At 50.6% G+C, this 18,457-nt stretch overlaps 1 protein-coding gene across 8 annotated transcripts in view; it reads right to left on the reverse strand.

Moving 5' to 3' along the window:
• DEPDC5 (DEP domain containing 5, GATOR1 subcomplex subunit) overlaps positions 1-18,457 on the reverse strand; it is a 70,554-nt gene that overhangs the window by 10,347 nt on the left and 41,750 nt on the right. For 4 of the 8 annotated variants that reach the window (XM_061141476.1, XM_061141475.1, XM_061141480.1 and 1 more), the window contains 8 exons: positions 17,170-17,389; positions 15,816-15,949; positions 10,174-10,282; positions 7,366-7,431; positions 4,675-4,829; positions 2,065-2,142; positions 1,543-1,675; positions 515-623 (listed from right to left, as the gene is read on the reverse strand). In XM_061141476.1, the coding sequence (XP_060997459.1) occupies positions 515-623; positions 1,543-1,675; positions 2,065-2,142; positions 4,675-4,829; positions 7,366-7,431; positions 10,174-10,282; positions 15,816-15,949; positions 17,170-17,389 (1,004 nt within the window). Of the gene's footprint in view, positions 1-514; positions 624-1,542; positions 1,676-2,064; positions 2,143-4,674; positions 4,830-7,365; positions 7,432-10,173; positions 10,283-14,309; positions 14,499-15,188; positions 15,515-15,815; positions 15,950-17,169; positions 17,390-18,457 lie in introns of those variants that run through there. The other 4 variants (XM_061141479.1, XM_061141478.1, XM_061141482.1 and 1 more) reach the window with 3 other exon arrangements.

The raw sequence follows: 18,457 nt of genomic DNA on the forward strand, positions 1-18,457 counted from the left end.
CTGGTGGCCAGGGCCTGGGCGAGGTGGAGTTTGGGAGGGAGCACCCCTGAGAATGGGGTGTCCCTTCAGGGTGATGGAAAGGTCATGGAACTAGACAGAGGTAGTGGCTATGTGACACTGTGAGCCCTACATGCCACTGAACTGTCCCCTTTAAAATGCTTAGTTTGGGGGAATTCCCCAGTGGTCCAGTGGTTAGGCACTTTCACAGTGGTGGTCCTAGGTTCAACGCTTGATCAGGGAACCAAGATGCCACAAGCCACGTGGCATGACCAAAAAACAACAACAAAAAAATGGCAAAAATAAATAAAATGGTTAGTTTCATGTTATGTGACCTCTATTTCAATTAAGACTATTTTATCCTGCAGTGACGCTCAAACTAAGTACAGATGCTCAGGAAGGTTGACATGTCCATCAACCGAGGGGACAGCATCACACAAGGAGCCTGAGAAGCCCTGTCATTTGAGGGGGCGCGTCGCCGGGAAACACCTGCCTCGCAGGCAGCAGTCAGCCTCACCTCGCTCGGGATCTCTGTCCATCACGATCTTGTAGAAATAGAAGCCGTAGATGAAGGTCCGCCAGGCTTCGCCAGAGGCGTGTGTGATGAGTTGCTCTTCCAGCATTTTCTAGGAGAGTCAGCGAAACTGAAATTCCTGCAGGGGAACATCTCAGAGGGGCAGCCCTCAGAACCCACCCTCCTCCCTATCAGCTGTATCGGTTGCACTGTGTTAAACGCTGTGCCTGATACAGATTACATTATAAAATGCAAACACATAATACAGTGTCACTAGATATTTCAAACACACAGACAAATACAAAGAAAATTCAGGTCATACCATCAGCCACCTTCGACTAATTTAACTTTTTGATATACAGACTTAAGAGATGTGTTTAAGATCCCGCAAGCCATGCAGTGTGGCCAAAGAAAACTAAACAAAACTTAAAAATCTCTATGGATTCTCCCATGTCTCTCCCTTCCTCTCTATCCAGAAATAAATGGTGAGTGTAATATAATTCTCATGTATATTTTTTAATAATTTTATTATATAGACACATACTGATCAAATGTCATTGATTCTCCATGGGGGCCTCTGTGTGGACAGGACGGTGTGCACTGACCTTTCCCTTCCCCACATCTCGAGTTTAATTCCAGTTCTGAACAATGTCATTAAATTCAGCAAGGGCTGGCTCAGTGCCTACCATGTGCCAAGCAATACTCAGGCACACAAGGTCGGAGCTGCCCTGTTCTCAAGGGGCCTGGTCAGGGCGGAGGATGAACGAGATGCAGACAGACCACACGTGGCTGTGCCCGGCGAGCTGGGAAGTGCAGGGAGCCAGGAAGGCGCTGAGGCAGACAGAGGGCTTTGCCTGGGCACTTTTCACAGGGATTCCACCCCACGAAGGTCAGAAGTATAGATTCTGCCCAGAACACTTCAGCGCACATGGCAGACTGTGCCTGATGTTTAAGTCAGGGACGGAAGTGCCTTCCGAACCACGACGGGCCTATGGTTCATCGGTTAGCCCCACGCCGCCCCGGGGCCTCACCTGCATGATGTCGATGGCCATGGCCTGCGTCTGGACCCCCTCCACGTGATTCACCAGCCAGTGCACCACCTCCGCGCTGATGAAGCAGCTTGGCGACAGGCCCTTCTGCTCAGGGAGCAGCTGGACACCTGTCCTGAGTTCCGAGGAGGCCACAAGGAGAGAGAGGAGGTACGGAAAGAAGAGAGTCCCCCACGGAAGTGAGGACCCTCACAGTACAATTCCTCCCCACTCTTCCCAGACGCAGGGAAATCCCTGTGGCTGGACACAAGAAGGTGTGGCAGGGGAAAGGAGAAGGGGGAGGGGAAGACCTGGCCTTCAGAGAACACCTGCGACTCAGCCACTGCGGTCCCACTTTACAAACAAGCTAACAGGGCTCGGAGACGTCAAGTAACTTGCCCAAGGTCACACAGCTGTTGAGGAATCAGGTATAAACCCACCAAACCCCACTGCCTGAGCAGCACCCTTGCTCACACCATGGGATCCTCTGACCCCCTGCATTCATCCACAAGAGGAGCCACTTACGAGGGGTGCTTCATGGCCTCCAGGATCTCCACCAGGGTGGAGGAAGAGGTCAGGGAGCTGGCCACCAGTTGCTGAGAGCTGCAAACAGAGAAGGAGAGTGACCTTCCTAAGAGTCTTGACCCTCCTCCTTCACTTCTCACAGAGCTAGAAGCCAGGACGATCTGGACACCGCAGACGCGGAAGCAAAGTATGGCCAGCTACATCCTGGGGATGTCTCAGAGGGGCTGTCCTGCTTCCAAAGCGTGTGTGTGTGTGACTGAGTCGCTCAGTTATGTCTGACTCTTTGCGACCCCATTTACTGTAGCCCACCAAGCTCCTCTGTCCATGGAATTCTCCAGGCAGGAGTACTGGAGTGGGTTGCCATTTCCTTCTCCAGGACATCTTCCCAACCCAGGGATCAAACACCGCAGGCAGATTCTTTTCCATCTGAGCCACAAGGGAAGCCCTTTCCAAATAAGTATATATATGTATTTAAACCCCATCCTTGGGTCCCCGTGTGCCCCGGGGACTATATACGACATCACGGCTGCCCTCAGGCTGGGCTGGTTGGGCTGATCTGATAAACCTATCTGTGGGGGCAAAAATAGAGACTCAGACCTACAGAACAGACTTACAGACCCAGCAGCTGCAGAAGAGGGTGGGATGAATGGAGGCAGTAGCACTGAAATAGACACATTACCATGCGTAAAAAATATTTAGTGAGCTAATGGGAAGGTGCTGTGTAATGCAGAAAGCTCAACCCGGCACTCTGTGACAATCTAGAGGGATGGGGCGGGAGGGAGCTTCGGGACGGAGGGGACCATACATACACCTGTGGCTGACTCACACTGCCGTATGGCAAAAACCAACACAACACTGTAAAGCAATTGTCCTCCAATTAAAAATACATAAATTTATTAAAAAAACAAAAAGAATTTTTCAAAGTGGTTTCGTGTCCTAACTTGCTTCCTTTAACGAGCCTCTCCCCTTCGAATAATCTAGGTCAGGCTCGACCACTTCCAAGATATTTCCCTGGAGGGACGCTCTGGGCCTCCCACACATCGCATCCTTCTTCCCTGGTGCCTCAGTGGTAAAGAATCCGCCTGCAGTGTGGGAGCTGCAGGAGACGAGGGTTTGAGCCCTGGGCTGGGAAGCTCCCTTGGGGGAGGGCATGGCAACCAACTCCAATATTCTTGCCCGGAGAATCCCCATGGACAGAGGAGCCTGGTGGGCTACAGTCCATAGGGTCGCAAACAGTCGGACACGACTGAGTGACTTAGCATGCACGCAAGCATTAGGTAACTGTGGCCGGAGCACGGGGTACAGAATCCCACGGTCATCACCACCAGTGGGAGGGCCTCTGGTTTTACTTGGCCTCAGCTTCCCCATCTATAAACTGGGGAGGACACTGTTCCTGTTCTCCAGGGTTGCCGGGAGGTTAACGTGTATAAAATACTGAGCCTGAACTGACGCCCACCAAGTCCAAAACAGTCAGTGATACTAAACACAACAGTAACAGCCACCCTCTTGAACTTGGAGACATGAAAGATGCTGGTGAAGGGGACTTCCCTGGCAGTCCAGTAGTTAAGACTCCGAGCTTTCAATGTACGAGGCACAGGTTCAATCCCTGGTTGGGGAACCGAGATCCCACATGCCACATGGTACGGTCGAAAAAGAAAAAGACCTGGTGAAGGTCAAAGAGCCAGGAAGCATCAGGGGTCTACATTTGAATCCCGTCTGCCTGCTCCCAGTGCCCAGATCTTTCTATCACCTGCTCCTCGAGCTCTTCCTTGACAATATGACGGTTCATAAAGATGCTAAATACTCAGCAACTGAACCCAGATCCCAGGGCACGGGTCACACCAAACCTGGGGCTTATCCAGAAGTTCCTTAATCCCCACCCCGCTCCCCGGGTGCCCCTGTCTTGGCCTCCTCTTCCTACTCGGCGGGTCCAGGACCCACTGGAGCATTTCAGAACCTCAGGGGTTAAAGAAGCCTTTAAAGAAAGATCCTCAAAGTGAACTTCCTTCTGATGCCTGAGTCCCTGTGACAAGCGTCTGGTCAGAGGCTGTGCCATCGTGTGAACATCATCAGCGGCAGAGAGCTTGGTTCCCTGAGGCAGGAGCAGCTGCCTGGGGCTTTCTGCCGTGAGATGGAGTATGTTCTCTGTAATTCAGCCAGGCGTCCTGACTCGTGTCGATCCCAGCCTTCTCCAGCCTAGACATTCCCAGTTCCTCTTCCAAAAGCAGAAGAGAACCTACTGTTCTACCCTCGTGAGCAACAAGGAAGCAGAAACGTGCACGCCTTTCCTGTGCCCTGGACAGCGGAGCTGAAGCGTCCACCAGGCTTGGTGGGGACGTGGGCCTGGAGAGATGAGAGGCTGGACGGGCTCAGCTCCTGCACAGCGCCTGATGCCTTGGCGTTTCTACAGGAGCCTGTGAGGAGGGCCGGGCACGGACCACCAGCCCCTTTGGAAGATGCCGGTGAGGACTGACTGCTCTGGGCTCCCAGACATAACTCGTACTCGAGTTAGAACTCGGGCCCAAGATCCAGACCCCCAGCCTCTGCAGCCTCTGAGGTCAGAGGGTCCCCACCGCCCAGTAGCACGAGTGTGGCCTTCCTGAGTCTCACCTGGTATCACTGGAGTTTGCAGAGGGGAAGCCCTGTTCCCCCAAGCTCTGCGAGTTCCCGAAGGTCTGGCTGTTGCCCCTGTCCACGGACTGGCCTGTGCTCACCCCCAAGCTGCTGCCGTCCAGCACTGGGGCAGCCGTCTGGTCCAAAGACACCTGCAGGAGATTTAAAAGTTAACACCAAAAAAAAAAAAATTAATGCCAAAAACCAAAAACCTTTCAGGCTGTTCACAAGTACGGTCCTTCCTATCCCTCTCCTTCCTAGTCCCCGCTGGTCCCTGGGGGAAGAGCTAAAGGAGTCCAGGGACCGCCCCCCACCAGGCGTGTACCCCCTTCCATCAGAGTAGGGGGAGTTCATGCACCCCAAACTGAGGCCATGGGAGGCCATTGTGCACAGTGAACCCCCCAGACCAGCACCTGACTCAAACCACAAGATTTACACTAAAGAAAACCCCCAGAGAAGGAGTGAAGAGGCCGTCCCCCCGGGCTGGGAGAAGGGAGACAGCAGCCCCACACCACTCAACCCTGTCCTCCTAGCCCACGTCCGTCACAGGTCCGGTCAGTCTTCCCAACTGCCCAGGTTCACACCTCAGGCACACCTGAAGTTTCCTTCTCCCGCCTCTCCCCTAAGGAGAGGCCTCGTCCTGTGGCCTCCCCTCCGCTGACTCCCAGGGCCCACCAGATGCGCCCAAGAACCACCCAGCTCCCACCGACGCCACCCCACACACATCCTACCTGCGAGCACTCCAGCTTCACCCTCCTGAAGGACAACTCAACCCCATCACTCCTTACCCTGACATCTTTCCAGTCTCCGCACGAGCTATCGGACTGAGACCCGACTTGCAGAACTGGGGGCTTCTGAACACACACAGACACACACACACACACCCACACCCATGGCTGCATTTCCAGCAGAGTCAATCCCGTGTGTTCAATCCTCTCTGTGTGCCCCTCCGGGACTCCCTTCCCCACCAACACGGGCTAGAAACGCTGTGTTCCAAGTGCTGCTCCCTTGGTGAAATGCTCCCTGACTCACTCTGGGCCCCAAACAGAAACCTCCTTCTCTGCTTTCAGTCTCTGACCCTCGCCTGGGGGCTGGCACGTTTTGCTTCATGTCATGGTTTTCTGTCTCATTCCCTTTAAACAGCCTGAAGGGCAGGACTGTGACCTGCCCACCTAGAGAGGCTGCACCCAACAGCGAACATCTGGAGAGAACAGCAAGTCTCCAAGAGCATTTCTGGAAAAATACAAGCCACCTAGTCTCTCTCACACAGGGTTCTCGAGTACTTACAGAAGAATATTATCAGATACTCTATTAGGTGATAAAAAAAAATCACTCCTTCTAAATAAAACAGAGCATCTCAACCATGGTACTGCTGCCATTAAGGGTCAGATAAGCCTTTGCTGTGGGAGTTTCCCAGCTGGCTCAGTGGTAGAGAACCTGCCTGTAATGCAGGAAACACAGGTTTAATTCCTGAGTCGGGAAGATCCCCTGGAGGAAGAAATGGCAACCCACTCCAGTATTCTTGCCTGAAGAATCCCATGGACAGAGGAGCCTGGCGGGCTACAGTCTTGGTGTCGCAAAGAGTGACTGAGCACCCACGAAGCCTTTGTTGTGGGGACCACTGGGTGCATTGTGGGTGCTCAGCAGCACCCCTAGTTTCTGCTCACCAGACACTAGCCACGACCCCCTTATCATCTCCCTCTGCTCCAGCTGTGACAAAAATACCTTCAGGTATTACCAAAGGTCCCTTGGGAGACAAAATCATCCCTGGTTCTGAAAGAACCAGTTTGCTCTTCTACATCAGGCTCAATGAATTGCCAAAAAAAAAAAAAAAGAAAAGGACCACATAGACTCTGCCAGCCCCATAAATACAGAGAGAAACGCAGCAAGAGGTAGCTTGCAATTACCAACCACCATCTGCCCTCAACCAGAAAGACTTAGGAAGAAGTGCCATGCCATGAAATTAAGTTAGAAGCTAACGCAGGGGACCAGGCCCAGCTCTCTGGCACAGGTGCTCTTTCTGGGCCTCTCTGTGGGTTATCTCTTGTCTACTGCCCCTGAGTCAGAACCCCACCACCAGCCCACACCAGGATGTGGTTAAAGAGTTATCCTCTAAATCAGAAGTTGGCAAATATCTTCTGTCAAGGACCAGATGGTAATTATTTTAGGCTTTGTGGGCTATAAGGCCTGTTGAAACTGCTCAACTCTGCATGAAAAAGCACAAAAGCAACCATCAATGATGTGAATGAAGGAATGTGGCTCTGTTTCGATAAAACTTTACTGACAAAAGCAGATGGTGGACCAGACTAATGTTTGTATGATTACATGGTTAATCAATATAAAATAACAAGTTAAAAAAGATAAAACTTCCCTTGCCTTCATGACACTTACCATCTGGGAGGAAAAACAAATAAGAGTTCAGCCTTTAAGTCAGGTTGCTACGTCATATGGACAAAAACACCTAAAGGGGAAGATGCTACCACGTGGGCAAAGATGGAGACAATGAGCCCCCTTTGTTGCCACAAACAGAAGGTACTGCATCTCCAAGATGAAATTCAATTTCAACTGCCCCTCAAACTCAGCTTCAGCCCAATTCCAGGGGTTTTCAGAACCGAGCTGAAGGCCAGGTCAAGGCTTCAACTGACAGACAGGCACGCACGGGCCGCAGGGCCCTGGGGTTGGACTGACCTGCGGGTAGAAGGCGGATGCTGCTGTGCGCGGGCTGCGGACAAACTCCATAAAGAAGGCCCCGTCCTGAGGTCAGAGCGGCGGGGAGCGGCGGCAGGCGCGAGGGGGTGGAGGATGGCACGCGGCCCAGCGGTGAACCATTGCAGGAGGAGGAAGGGACGAAAGAAAAAAACAAAAACAAGGGGGGAAGGAGAGAAAGACGGGCACATGAGGGGAAAGGGGGAGAGAGAGAGAGAGAGAGACCCATCCACCCAGGAGGAAGATATCCAAATGCAAAGCATTAGCAGAAACCCACACCTTCCCAGGCAGAGCATCCCAGCCATGTAGGTGCAGCACCTGGGGGAAGGTGTGTCCAAGCGCCTCAGCTCTCATCAGAGCCAAGCTTGGATGCCTGCGCCCCCACATAGCTCTGAACGTCCTTCAGACCCATGCCAAGGGGACAGAGAGGCCGCAGGGCAGCTTGTGTGTGTGGGGGGGGTGCCCAGGGCAGGAGGGGGGCAGTGTCCTGGCCTGGTGGGGAGACTCCCAGGCTTCTGGAAGATACATGGACACCTGAAGCTTGCTGCTAAACACGGCAGCAGGTGGGAGAAGAGGATTCAATGAAGGAAAAGTTCTTGCTAAATTTTCCAAGCGAACCAGGGAGACAGAAGCAGCAGTACCTTCTCCTCTGCTGGTTGTGTAACAAAACCACAAAGCCGCTGAGACATTTACAGTGTCAGACACGTATGTGCTCACCAGGAGGGGCCCCTGGAGCGGCCTCCCCGCCATCCTTGCAGGGTTCGGGTTGCCGTGGACTTGAAACATAAACGGCAGAGAGAACTTTTCCAATCACACCTCCCTCCCTCCTTCCTTCTTAAGGTCAAGACATATTCTCTTGTCCCTTCAAAATCCGCACTTTTTATGTCATTACTGAAATTTGGAAATAGCACTCCATATCCCTGAAGGTCTCTGCTTTCCTACCACTTCTCTTTAATTCTAGAAGTAGAATCACTGAAGTATTTCACTGTCTGTTTTACCACGACTGCTGTCCTGGCCCATCAGCCCAGACAAGCTCCAGTAACGAGCCGTGGAAACACACACACATGGGTACCCTTCACCCATGCTAACATATAGGATGCTGCCTGGAGACAGTGTGGGCCATCTCCTGACCCCTCTGCCTCCTGCGGACCACTTGGAAATCTATACCCGGGCAGACCCATGGCCACCTTGTGGACTTCACTGTCCAGCCAGAAGATGAGGGGAGTGCTGTGGACAACAGTCTCCTATCTGGTCACCGGCATATGTTAAGCCTAATCCTTGTGGTTCTGTAATCTCTCACTTCTCAGTACAGTCCCCACAGTTTCTAATACTCAAAGAGGACAGCCAGCGGACAGCACACAGGCATTTGTGTGTTCCCATGCTCTATTTGTGCCCTTCCTCTGCCAGAACACAGAAAGAGGTGCTGACGTGAGGCACCCGTGAGGACAGGTGAAAAGACTTCCTTCACTGACGGGTCGTTCCTGACGCACAGACTACACTGGGGACTGGACCCAGAGCCACGGTCTTAGAGCTGGGCTTGCAGAATAGCCTACAGAAAAATGTGGTCCCCTGGTTGTTCCAGCCCATGAGTTGAGAACTTTTCAAATTTTAAATGGTGGAGGAAGAGTCCACACAACAACCTGGATCCTGCCTCTCAGCCCACAAAGTCTAAAATATTTATTAAGGTTTGCCATCTCAGGTCTATGAACTCCCCAAGCTGCTTGCAGCCTCAGTTGCTACTTTTCCCAGATTTTAACCCCTCCATCCTAGTCATCTAATTCTAGGAACTTATCCTGAAGAAATAATCAGAGATGTGATCAAGTAATTATGTGCAAGGCTGTTTGCAGCATTATTTGTAATTGTGATACACTGCAGAATAATTATAAAAACCTTACAGAATAGTTACCAAAAACTATTTTTAAAAATCATAAATCAAAAAAAAAATCAGAAACCAACATACATATTTTTGTAAACAAATGAAGGTCTATCCACATGATGAAATATTATATATTTTTTTTAAATCATGCTTTGGAGAAATAATGAGACAGGGAAATGTTCATGATGTGGGAGAAAAATAAATAGGCAGATGGATATATAAGTTAACCACAATGTTGAAAAATAAAATACATCTATTGGATCTGCTTCATCTCTGAGTGAGAGAAACCAGATAAGGGAATGTGCAGCCACCTCAGAACGATCTCAGGTTCTGAGTTTCTGGGGAGAATGAGCTGACGGAGTCGTATCTATTGGTCTTCGAAGGCAGGACAAGCCTGCCCTGTGGAGTTTTCAGCCCCTCTACTGTACTCGCCAATTCCGTGCAGAGGCCAAAGTCTCAGGTTTTGGTTTCTGTCTCCCAGGACACTCCCATCTGACTACTTTTCAGGAGTCTATGCAAACTGATGGGAATTTCGTTCACCAAAGAGTGAGCTCTCCTGGAATCTGCTTCAGTCGTTTTCTATCCTCCCCCCGCCCACCCACACACCCACCCCCGTCCCTACCCCACCCTCACCAGGGAGGGCTGAAGATGGAGCTGAAGGGGAACCAGAGGCCAGCGTCACAGCTCAAGCCAAACCTTCCGTCTTGACTGACCCAGTTAACCTGACTGATTTTACACCTGCTTTCATCAGGTACTCAGCCTCCTTACAAGTCCCTCCATCGACACAGCGATGCTACAAAGGGCTCACCGACCCCTCAGCACACTTGGTTCTGGCTCCCAGGGCTGTGTGCTACCTTCCAACCGAGGCCCTGAGTGCACACGCCGGCCCCTGCCCATCCGAGGGGCTCCTTTACCTTTCGCGGGCTGTCCACGTAGGTGGGAGTCATGGCAACACCGCTGCTCTCGGCAGGCGGGGCGGAGCTCTTGACCCCATGTGCCGCTGCCTGCTGCTCTCCCAGGCACCTGAGGAGGAAAAGCCCAGGGCGGTTCTGCTCAGAGCCGGGGGAAGGACCAGCGTCGGCCACAACGAGGCAAAGGCTGCTCTGTGGCCATCATCTCTGAAACACGCTTTTCCCTTTGTTTCTCCTCAGACCCTGTGTGGTGCCCTTAATTTCATTCTTTGTCCTGAATGATTGCCAGCTGCCACCGAAAATCAGAAAATAGCTCAATTTTAAAAGCATCTTGGTGGTCCAGTGGTTAAGATGCAGAGGATGTGGGTTCAATCCCCTCGTGGAAGAACTAAGATCTTGCATGTCACACAGTGCAGCCAAAAATAAACAAGTAAATAAAAGTATCTTGGCACAGCTTAGGGTTTACATATTCCTTTGAAAAGGCAAGTGACATGGTTTGAGTCACTCCATCCATGCTTTCAACTCCCTGGGACAGAGCTTTTCCTGTTTTTATTAAACAGACCACCAGAAGCACACTCTGAAAATCAGGGCTGCGTTACCATTCAGCACAACTAAATAGGGCGGAACGTGTCAACTCTTCACATGTTTGGAAGATTTGTTAATCTTGCAAATGCACACACTTAATCCCTCCCCACCCCCTAAAAAAAGCCACGCACATAACAGACATCATCTCAGACACAAGACCACTGTGGTTTTCTTATGACATCTCCTCCCGTCTTGGTTCTGGAGTCCATAAACGCCTAATTTCACATTTATTTTTCTAGTTTCTTTTCTGTACTAAAATAAACCATGAACCATTGTGACTTAGGGCTTCCCAGGTGGCTCAGTGGTAAAGAATCCACCTGCCAATGTGGGAGACCTGGGTTCAATCCCTGGGTTGGGAAGATTCCCTGGAGAAGAGAATGGCTTCTACTCCAGTATTCTAGCCTGGAGAATCCCATGGACAGGGGAGCCTGGCGGACTACAGCCCATTCAGTTGAGTTCAGTTCAGTTGCTCAGTCGTGTCCCACTCTTTGCAACCCCATGGACTGCAGCACGCCAGGCCTCCCTGTCCATCAGGAGTTTACTCAAACTCATGTCCATTGAGTCAGTGATGGGTCAGTCTACGGGGTCACAAAAAGAATCAAACATGACTTAACGACTAAACAATAACAAGTTGTAACTCAAATGAGCCCCCAAATTAGACATTTAATATATCACTGAATTTTTACTTGGTAACTGTTTTAGGAGGCTCCCATCCCCGTCTTGAATGCTTGGTTGTTACTGTAACACACACTCTCGTGGTGGGCACTGCGAGGCCCAGACCCTCTGCAGGGCTGCACTGCATCAGGACCTGCGTGTCGTCCGGCGGCCCCCCAGCAGCCCTCCAGGAGGGCCCACGCCCCTCCCCAGGCAGAGAACCATCACCAAAGGGTGTAAACGCCTGGTGCCGGTCCAACTCGGCTCACTTCCCAAGGCAGCTCCAGGGGGAGACCGGAGGCGTCAGTGGGTTTTCCTGCAGCGGGGCCTCTCCCTCCGGCTTCTGCCCGCTCCCTCCCCTGGGAAACCAATTCGTGACGTTTCTCTCGTCTTAAATTCTGACACGTCTGTTACTGATGGTGAGGTGATTTCATATCAGAGATTAAAAACTGGTTTCCATAGTAACCTGCTACACCATCTCTTTTTGGTTTTTATCATGGAAAATTTTCAAACCCATATGAAAATACAGGATCATGTAATTGAACCCATGATCTACCTGGACCCCAGGATCATTTATGATGGAGCCAATCTTGTCCCATCTATACCTACCCACCTCGATTATTTGGAAGCAAAACTCACATATACTATTATTTCATCTATAAATACTTCAGTGTATACTGCATCTCTAGAAGAAAATAAAAGAATAACAATCCCATCAACACACTTAAATTTCTAAAAATTTTCTAGTATCAAATATTTCTCTAATTGTCTCCAAAAAAACTTTTTACAGTGTGCTTGTTGGATGCAGTTAAGGTCCCTACGCTGCAGTCAGTCATGTCTCTCGAGCATCCTTTGAGCCGGAAGCTTTATCTGTGGGAGAAAGGAGCTCACTGGTCCTGTAAATTTACCATCTGGATGTGCTCATCACATCCTTTCATTGTTTACCCTGCCCCTCTGTGCACAGCACTTCCTGAGAACTAGAAATTGTATCTAGAGGTTTGAGCACATTTAGGCTTGATGGGCAGGACCTTCTCCTCAAGCATGCTGTGTGCTTCTACCTGGAGGCCTCGGCGTCTGGCGATGTGAGCGGTCACTGGTGACCTCTGCTAGATCCGTAAGCGAAGAGGAGCCCACATGTGATAATGTTTGAGTGCTCCCTCTGGACCCATTAGTTTGAATACTGGAGAGACAGACACCTCTCCACACCAATCGCTTGGCTACTCTGAGGGGTGATTCATATATGAAGAGAGGACTAAAAGTTTGACTCCGCCTGAGCCCCGTACATCGTGCCGTCTCTGCATCACATCAAGGCATGTTCTTCCAGGCCTCGTCCACAAACACACACTGGGAAGTCCGCCTGTGCTTCCTGGGAGCCGTGGCCATGTTCCCTGGCTGTGTCCCAGGGCTCCCTCATCTGACACGTGTGACAACCCTCGTGTCCTGAGCTGCTATCTATGTGCTGACCTGGGGATTTAGAGACACCTAGGACCTATCCTTGCCCTTGGAGGCTCCACAGCTCAGGGGAGGGGATGCCACCAAAAAACACTGCTATCCTGTGCACGCCCACACATGAGACACGTATGGGGCACACTGCCTTCTTCCCAGAGGACATGACGACTGCCAGGTGGGCTCGCTCCCTGCTCTGACTCCCTGATGTCAGTTTATCTCCACCAAACAGAAGCCACGGAGCCCATACTGCCCACAGCCCTTCTCCCATGGCCCCTGCCTCCCACGAGAGCCTGATGCCACGTGAGCGCCTCCAGGCAAAGACTCAGGGGAACTGGAGGAAACCGACACACGTGATAAGATGGCAGGACTACAGGTGAAACTTCTAAACCTCTTCTTCATATTGCTGCAACACAGTTTTCCATAATAAAACTGGATCTGTTTGGTGTAGCAAAAAATAAAGAAAAGCACAAGGTAAAAAACGCCACATGAGCAAACATTACATAAAGGCCTGGCTCCCTCTGCTCGGCCTCCAGCTCTGAGAAGAGGCACCACGTCCCCCAGGAGCGCCCATCTGGGGGAGAATACATCTCAGGGCGCCCTGTCCTGCCTCCTGCTATGGGGTCAGCTGAGCTCCCCACACACATTAGGGGACACTGTCACCCCAAGACATCCCTCCTCTTTCCATCTGAGCAGAAAGAAGCTCCTTGGAGTGCTCAGAACAATGACTCACTGACACATTAAAATAAGATTCCCCCGCCCCCAGCTTCACACCCCTCCCAGCAACGTATGTTCCTTGTTCTTTTTTTTCCAGCGGGAAAGGTCTGTGATTAGCTAAGGGACAATCTGCAGGCAGAGTTCTGGGGTCTTTCCTGGGTCAGATTTTCTGGAGGCCCCAGCACCCTCAATCACGGGCCTGACCTACCCCAGCTTTGCCTGTCATCTGCCTGCCCCGCCCTCCCTCCCCTACTGTCACCCTGGCCACTCTCTTCCCTCCCCGCTGCATCCCTTCTTCTCTACCCCATCCCCACCTCCAGCCTCTTCAGCCTCTCGCCTGGACCAGTGAGGCCTCTGCCTCCTGGGCCTATCCACCAGGACTTCCCATATGCAGGACCCATCTCTGCAAACACCACTGCTGCCAAAGATGCTGAATGAATATTTCATGATATTAAGGAACTGCTGTGACTTCTTAGATGAATTACGCTATTACAGCTTGAAGAGTACTTATCTTTCAGAGATGCACACTGAAATCTTATAGAGGAAGAGATGAGATGTCTGGGGTTTTATAAGAAATAAAAGGAAGAGAAGCAACTGGGATATAAATGAAATAAGACTGGCCCTGAGTTAACAATCATTGAAGCTGGGTGATGGGTAAACGGGGATTTATTATGCGAATCTACTTTTTTTTTTTAATGTTTGAAATTTTACATTAAAATAAAGAAACTTTTAAATGGCCGCTCTTGCTAGGAACAGCTTCGAGTCTGACTTCCCACGCTGTCTTTCCAATTGTATCTCCCGTTGGGCCACAAGCTCTCTCACATTACCTTCTGAAAGCTCAACATCTGTGGGCTCCTGCAGGCGTGGCTCGGAACCCCCCAGCCCACCAGATAGACAGCGGGGAGCACGGAGGGGACTTGATCTGGCTGGAAGGGTGGAGGGGGCGGGGTTAAGGTTAGGGTTTGTGGCAATGTTTTCTCCTTTTCCCCAAGTCCCACCTCCCCCGGTATAAATGCATCCCTTCCTACAAAGACATCTTAAATCCCACCTCCCAAAGCAAGATGTGATCCCTCTGGGATCCTGAGAGCTACAGCACCTGCTGTTCACTCTAATGCTCAGAGAACCTGGTCAGGTGGCGGACTGAGGGACCAACTCAGGTCCAAGCACAGAGGATGTGCTAGCTCCACAGTAAACCAGGGCTCAAGTCCATCTAAAGTGCCAGCCCATACTCCGTGGCCAGGCTCGAATGGGGACCCAGTGCTAACTGAGTCTCCACTAGCCCAAGCAAAGCAAATATTACATATTATATGTAACATAACTTTATATGACATTATCTATATTTTTCATATAGCCACGCATCATGTATGTATATGTTATCTATTTTTTTCATATAGGAATTTACTAAGAAATTAAGATTTTTTTTTTTTTTTTTTTACTATTTACTTATTTATTTTGGCTATGCAGCACGTGGGATCTTAGTTTCCCAATCAGGGACTGAATCCATGCTGCTTTCAGTGGAAGCACACAGTTTTAACCACTGGACCACCAGGCCCCAGAAGTCAAGATTTTTCTATGAACTCTTCAAACAAAAAAAAAAAATTGACTCAAATATTCTAAAAATATTGTGTTTTTTGGGTAGAGAAACTACTCTTTAATGGTGGCTATGTGTCATTATAAGTTTATCTGCACCCACAGACAGAGAAGCCTGGTGGGCTACAGTCCATGGGATTGCAAAGAGTCAAACACAAATTATGACTAAACCACCACCACACCCACAGAGTGTGCAATACCAAGAGTGAAGCTTGATGTAAATAAACGGTGCACTTTGGGTCCATCAATTGTACCAAATGGGCCTCTCAGTGAGGGACATGGATAATGTGTGGGGAAGGGTGCATATGGGAACTCTCTGTACCTTCCACTCAATTTTGCCTTGAACCTAAAACTGAATTAAAAATAGAAAAGTATTAAAAATAAAGACAAACAAAAAATCAACCCACTAACAACAACAACAAAAAAAACACTTTGTGGACCAAACCAATTGTACCTGTACTTCAAATCAAGCTCCAGACTACAAGTTTATAAATTCTGGCCTATTTCATGACATTTGACACTTATCACGTATTGACCTTTCTTTTCACCTGCCTGTCTTTTGTCAATTACTGGCTCCTTGGCAGACAGAAGCCACATTTCACCGCACTTGGGACTGTGGGGTGCGGAGGTGTCTCCCTCCACCGGGCACTTACTTCTGACTAGCCTCCATCTCCAGCAGGGCGGACAGAGCTGAGGTTCCCTTCTTCCCAACCGGGGGGCCAGCCGACTCAAGGGAGTGCGTGGGGATGGGCCCGGCCATCTGCAAGCCTTTCATGGCGGCCCCTTTCTAGAGCAGAGAGAAGGAAACAGGCCATCAGATGCCACTGTGTCCGCCGTGCCTCAGGTTCTGGGAACCCATCAGTACAGTCGGGGAGGATGAGGTCCAGGAGCCGGAAATGCCAGGGAACAGCTTTTTACTCAAACCAAAAGTCCCAAATAGCTGGCAGACTCAAAACAAACTGCCTCCTTGAGGCGGTTTACGTACATCATCTAATTTTACTCTCATCACAGCTTGAGGAAGTAAATAATGTTACATCTACTTTATGGAAAAAGAAACTAAGTCTCAGAAAAGTGAAGTAATGTATCCCAAATCCCACTGCTGCAGGAATTCGAACTCCAGTTGACTGCCTCCAAAACCAAGGTTCTTTCCACTACACAAGCTCTTCTGGAAATGATGCTGTGTACAAAAGGCAGCTGAACTTGAGGTTAAAAACGAAAAGTAAAAATGATGACTGATGATGAAACACTGCTCAGCAATGGAAAGGAATGAACTGTGGGGCCAAGCGACAAGTTAGATGAATCCCAACGGCCTTATGCTGAGGGGGAGAAGACAGCCTTGAAAGATTATGTGCTGTATGATTCCACTTATAAGATATTTGGAAAAGACAACTGTAGAGTGATGAGAACAGACCAGTGGCCACCAGGGTTAGAGATGGAGGGACAGTGTGACTCTAAAGGATGCTGTGAGAGCTTTCCTTGGAGTGATGGAACTATTCTGTGTCCTGACTGTGGCGGGGATGGTGGTGACATGAATCTATACATTTGTAAAATTCAGAGACCTGTGTGCGGAGGCACACAGGCCTGCACGTGGGCCTAATCATCCCAGATCAGCCCTTTGTTAGCTGGGTGTCCTCAGACACATCCTCCCATCACCCCTACAAGCCTCAGCATCCTCACTGGGGAGTGAGTCACTGAAAGAAGGCCCGAGGGTGCGGGGAAACTCCACAGGTGACAGAAGTGATGTGGCAGCCGTTGAGCAATCCGGCATCAGGGCACACAGGCAGCTGCGCCTGAGGCCGGGAACCCTGCGGGGGGCTCATGGAGCGCTTTGTCCTCCGGTGGGGCGCTTTCCCCCGCTTCCCCCACCACCGACCACTTCATCTGGACTGAAGATAATCTCTGGGCGGCTGGGCGGTAAAGAACGGGCCAGCGAGGGGCCGCTGACACGAGAGGAGACGGGCCCTGCGGCCCAGAGCGGGCAGCCCGCGAGGGGCCTCGGGGCCTCACCCGCATCATGCGATCGGAGCGGTGCCGCCGGCGGATGCGGTTCAGGCCCTCCACGAAGCGGATGAAGCCGTCCAGGAGCTGCCACTCCTCCTCGTCCGCCCGCGGCCGGTCCCCGTAGATGTCGCAGTGGGCCTCTCCCTCCGTGATGCGCTTGGTGGCGGTGACGCAGGCCGGCAGCAGCAGGAAGCGTGTTCTCCAGAACTTCAGGGACTCGATTAAGCTGCACAGGGATACAGTGGGAAAGGAGGCGGAGGTGAGCCCAAGCTGGAGGTGAGCCCAAGCCGGAGGAGGCGAGCCCAAGCCGGTGTGAAAGAAGCACCTCCGGCGAGGTGCATCCGTCTCAGCAGCTCCCAACCCCCACCTCAAGAGTGGGGTGTGAGGGTCCTTCTGCCTGGGAGCACGTGCCCATCTGAGGTTGTAGGCTCAAAAGAAGACCTCCAAAGCTGCTTTTCCTTTCTACCCCAGAGACGCTGGAATGCTTGTGTGCACCCAGGCCCAGGGTCGTGGCAGCCTTTTATCATCACAACCATGAATCACGCATGAAAACTTAAAAACAAGACATCACAAAGCTTTTTATGTAGAGAATGCATAAACACCAAGGTCCTACTGCACAGCACAGAGAAGTATATTCAGTAGCCTGTGGTCATAAAAAAGAAGGAAATACTGCCATTACTGCGACATGGATGGGCCTAGATATTATCACACCGAGTGGAGTAAGTCGGAGAAAGACAAATATCATATGATATCACTTATATGTGGAATCTGAAAGAATGGTACAGATGAACTTATTTACAAAACAGAAACTGAATCACAGATGTAGGAAACAAACTTAACCGGTTACCAAGGAGGAAAGAGAGTGGGGAGAAACAAATTGGGAGACTGGGATTGACATGTACATACTACTATATTTAAAATAGGGCTTCCCTGGTGGCTCAGCTGGTAAAGAATCTGCCTGTCACACAGGAGGCCTGGGTTCAATCCCTGGGCCAGGAAGATCCCCTGGAAAAGGAAATGGCAACCCACTCCAGTATTCTTGACTGGGAAATCCCATGGACAGAGGAGCCTGACAGGCTACAGACCTTGGGGTTGCAAAGAGTCAGGCACGGCTGAGTGACTAAACCACCGTACATAAAGTAGGTAACTAGTAAGAACCTACTGTCCAGCACAAGGAATTCCACTCAATACTTTGTAATGATCTATATGAGAAAAGAATCTAAAAAAGGGTAGACATATGTATAACTGATTCACTTGGCTGGACACCTGAAACTAACACAACACTATAAATCAA

The sequence above is a fragment of the Dama dama genome, chromosome 5 (assembly GCF_033118175.1).
Source record: "Dama dama isolate Ldn47 chromosome 5, ASM3311817v1, whole genome shotgun sequence".
Lineage (NCBI taxonomy): Eukaryota > Metazoa > Chordata > Mammalia > Artiodactyla > Cervidae > Dama > Dama dama.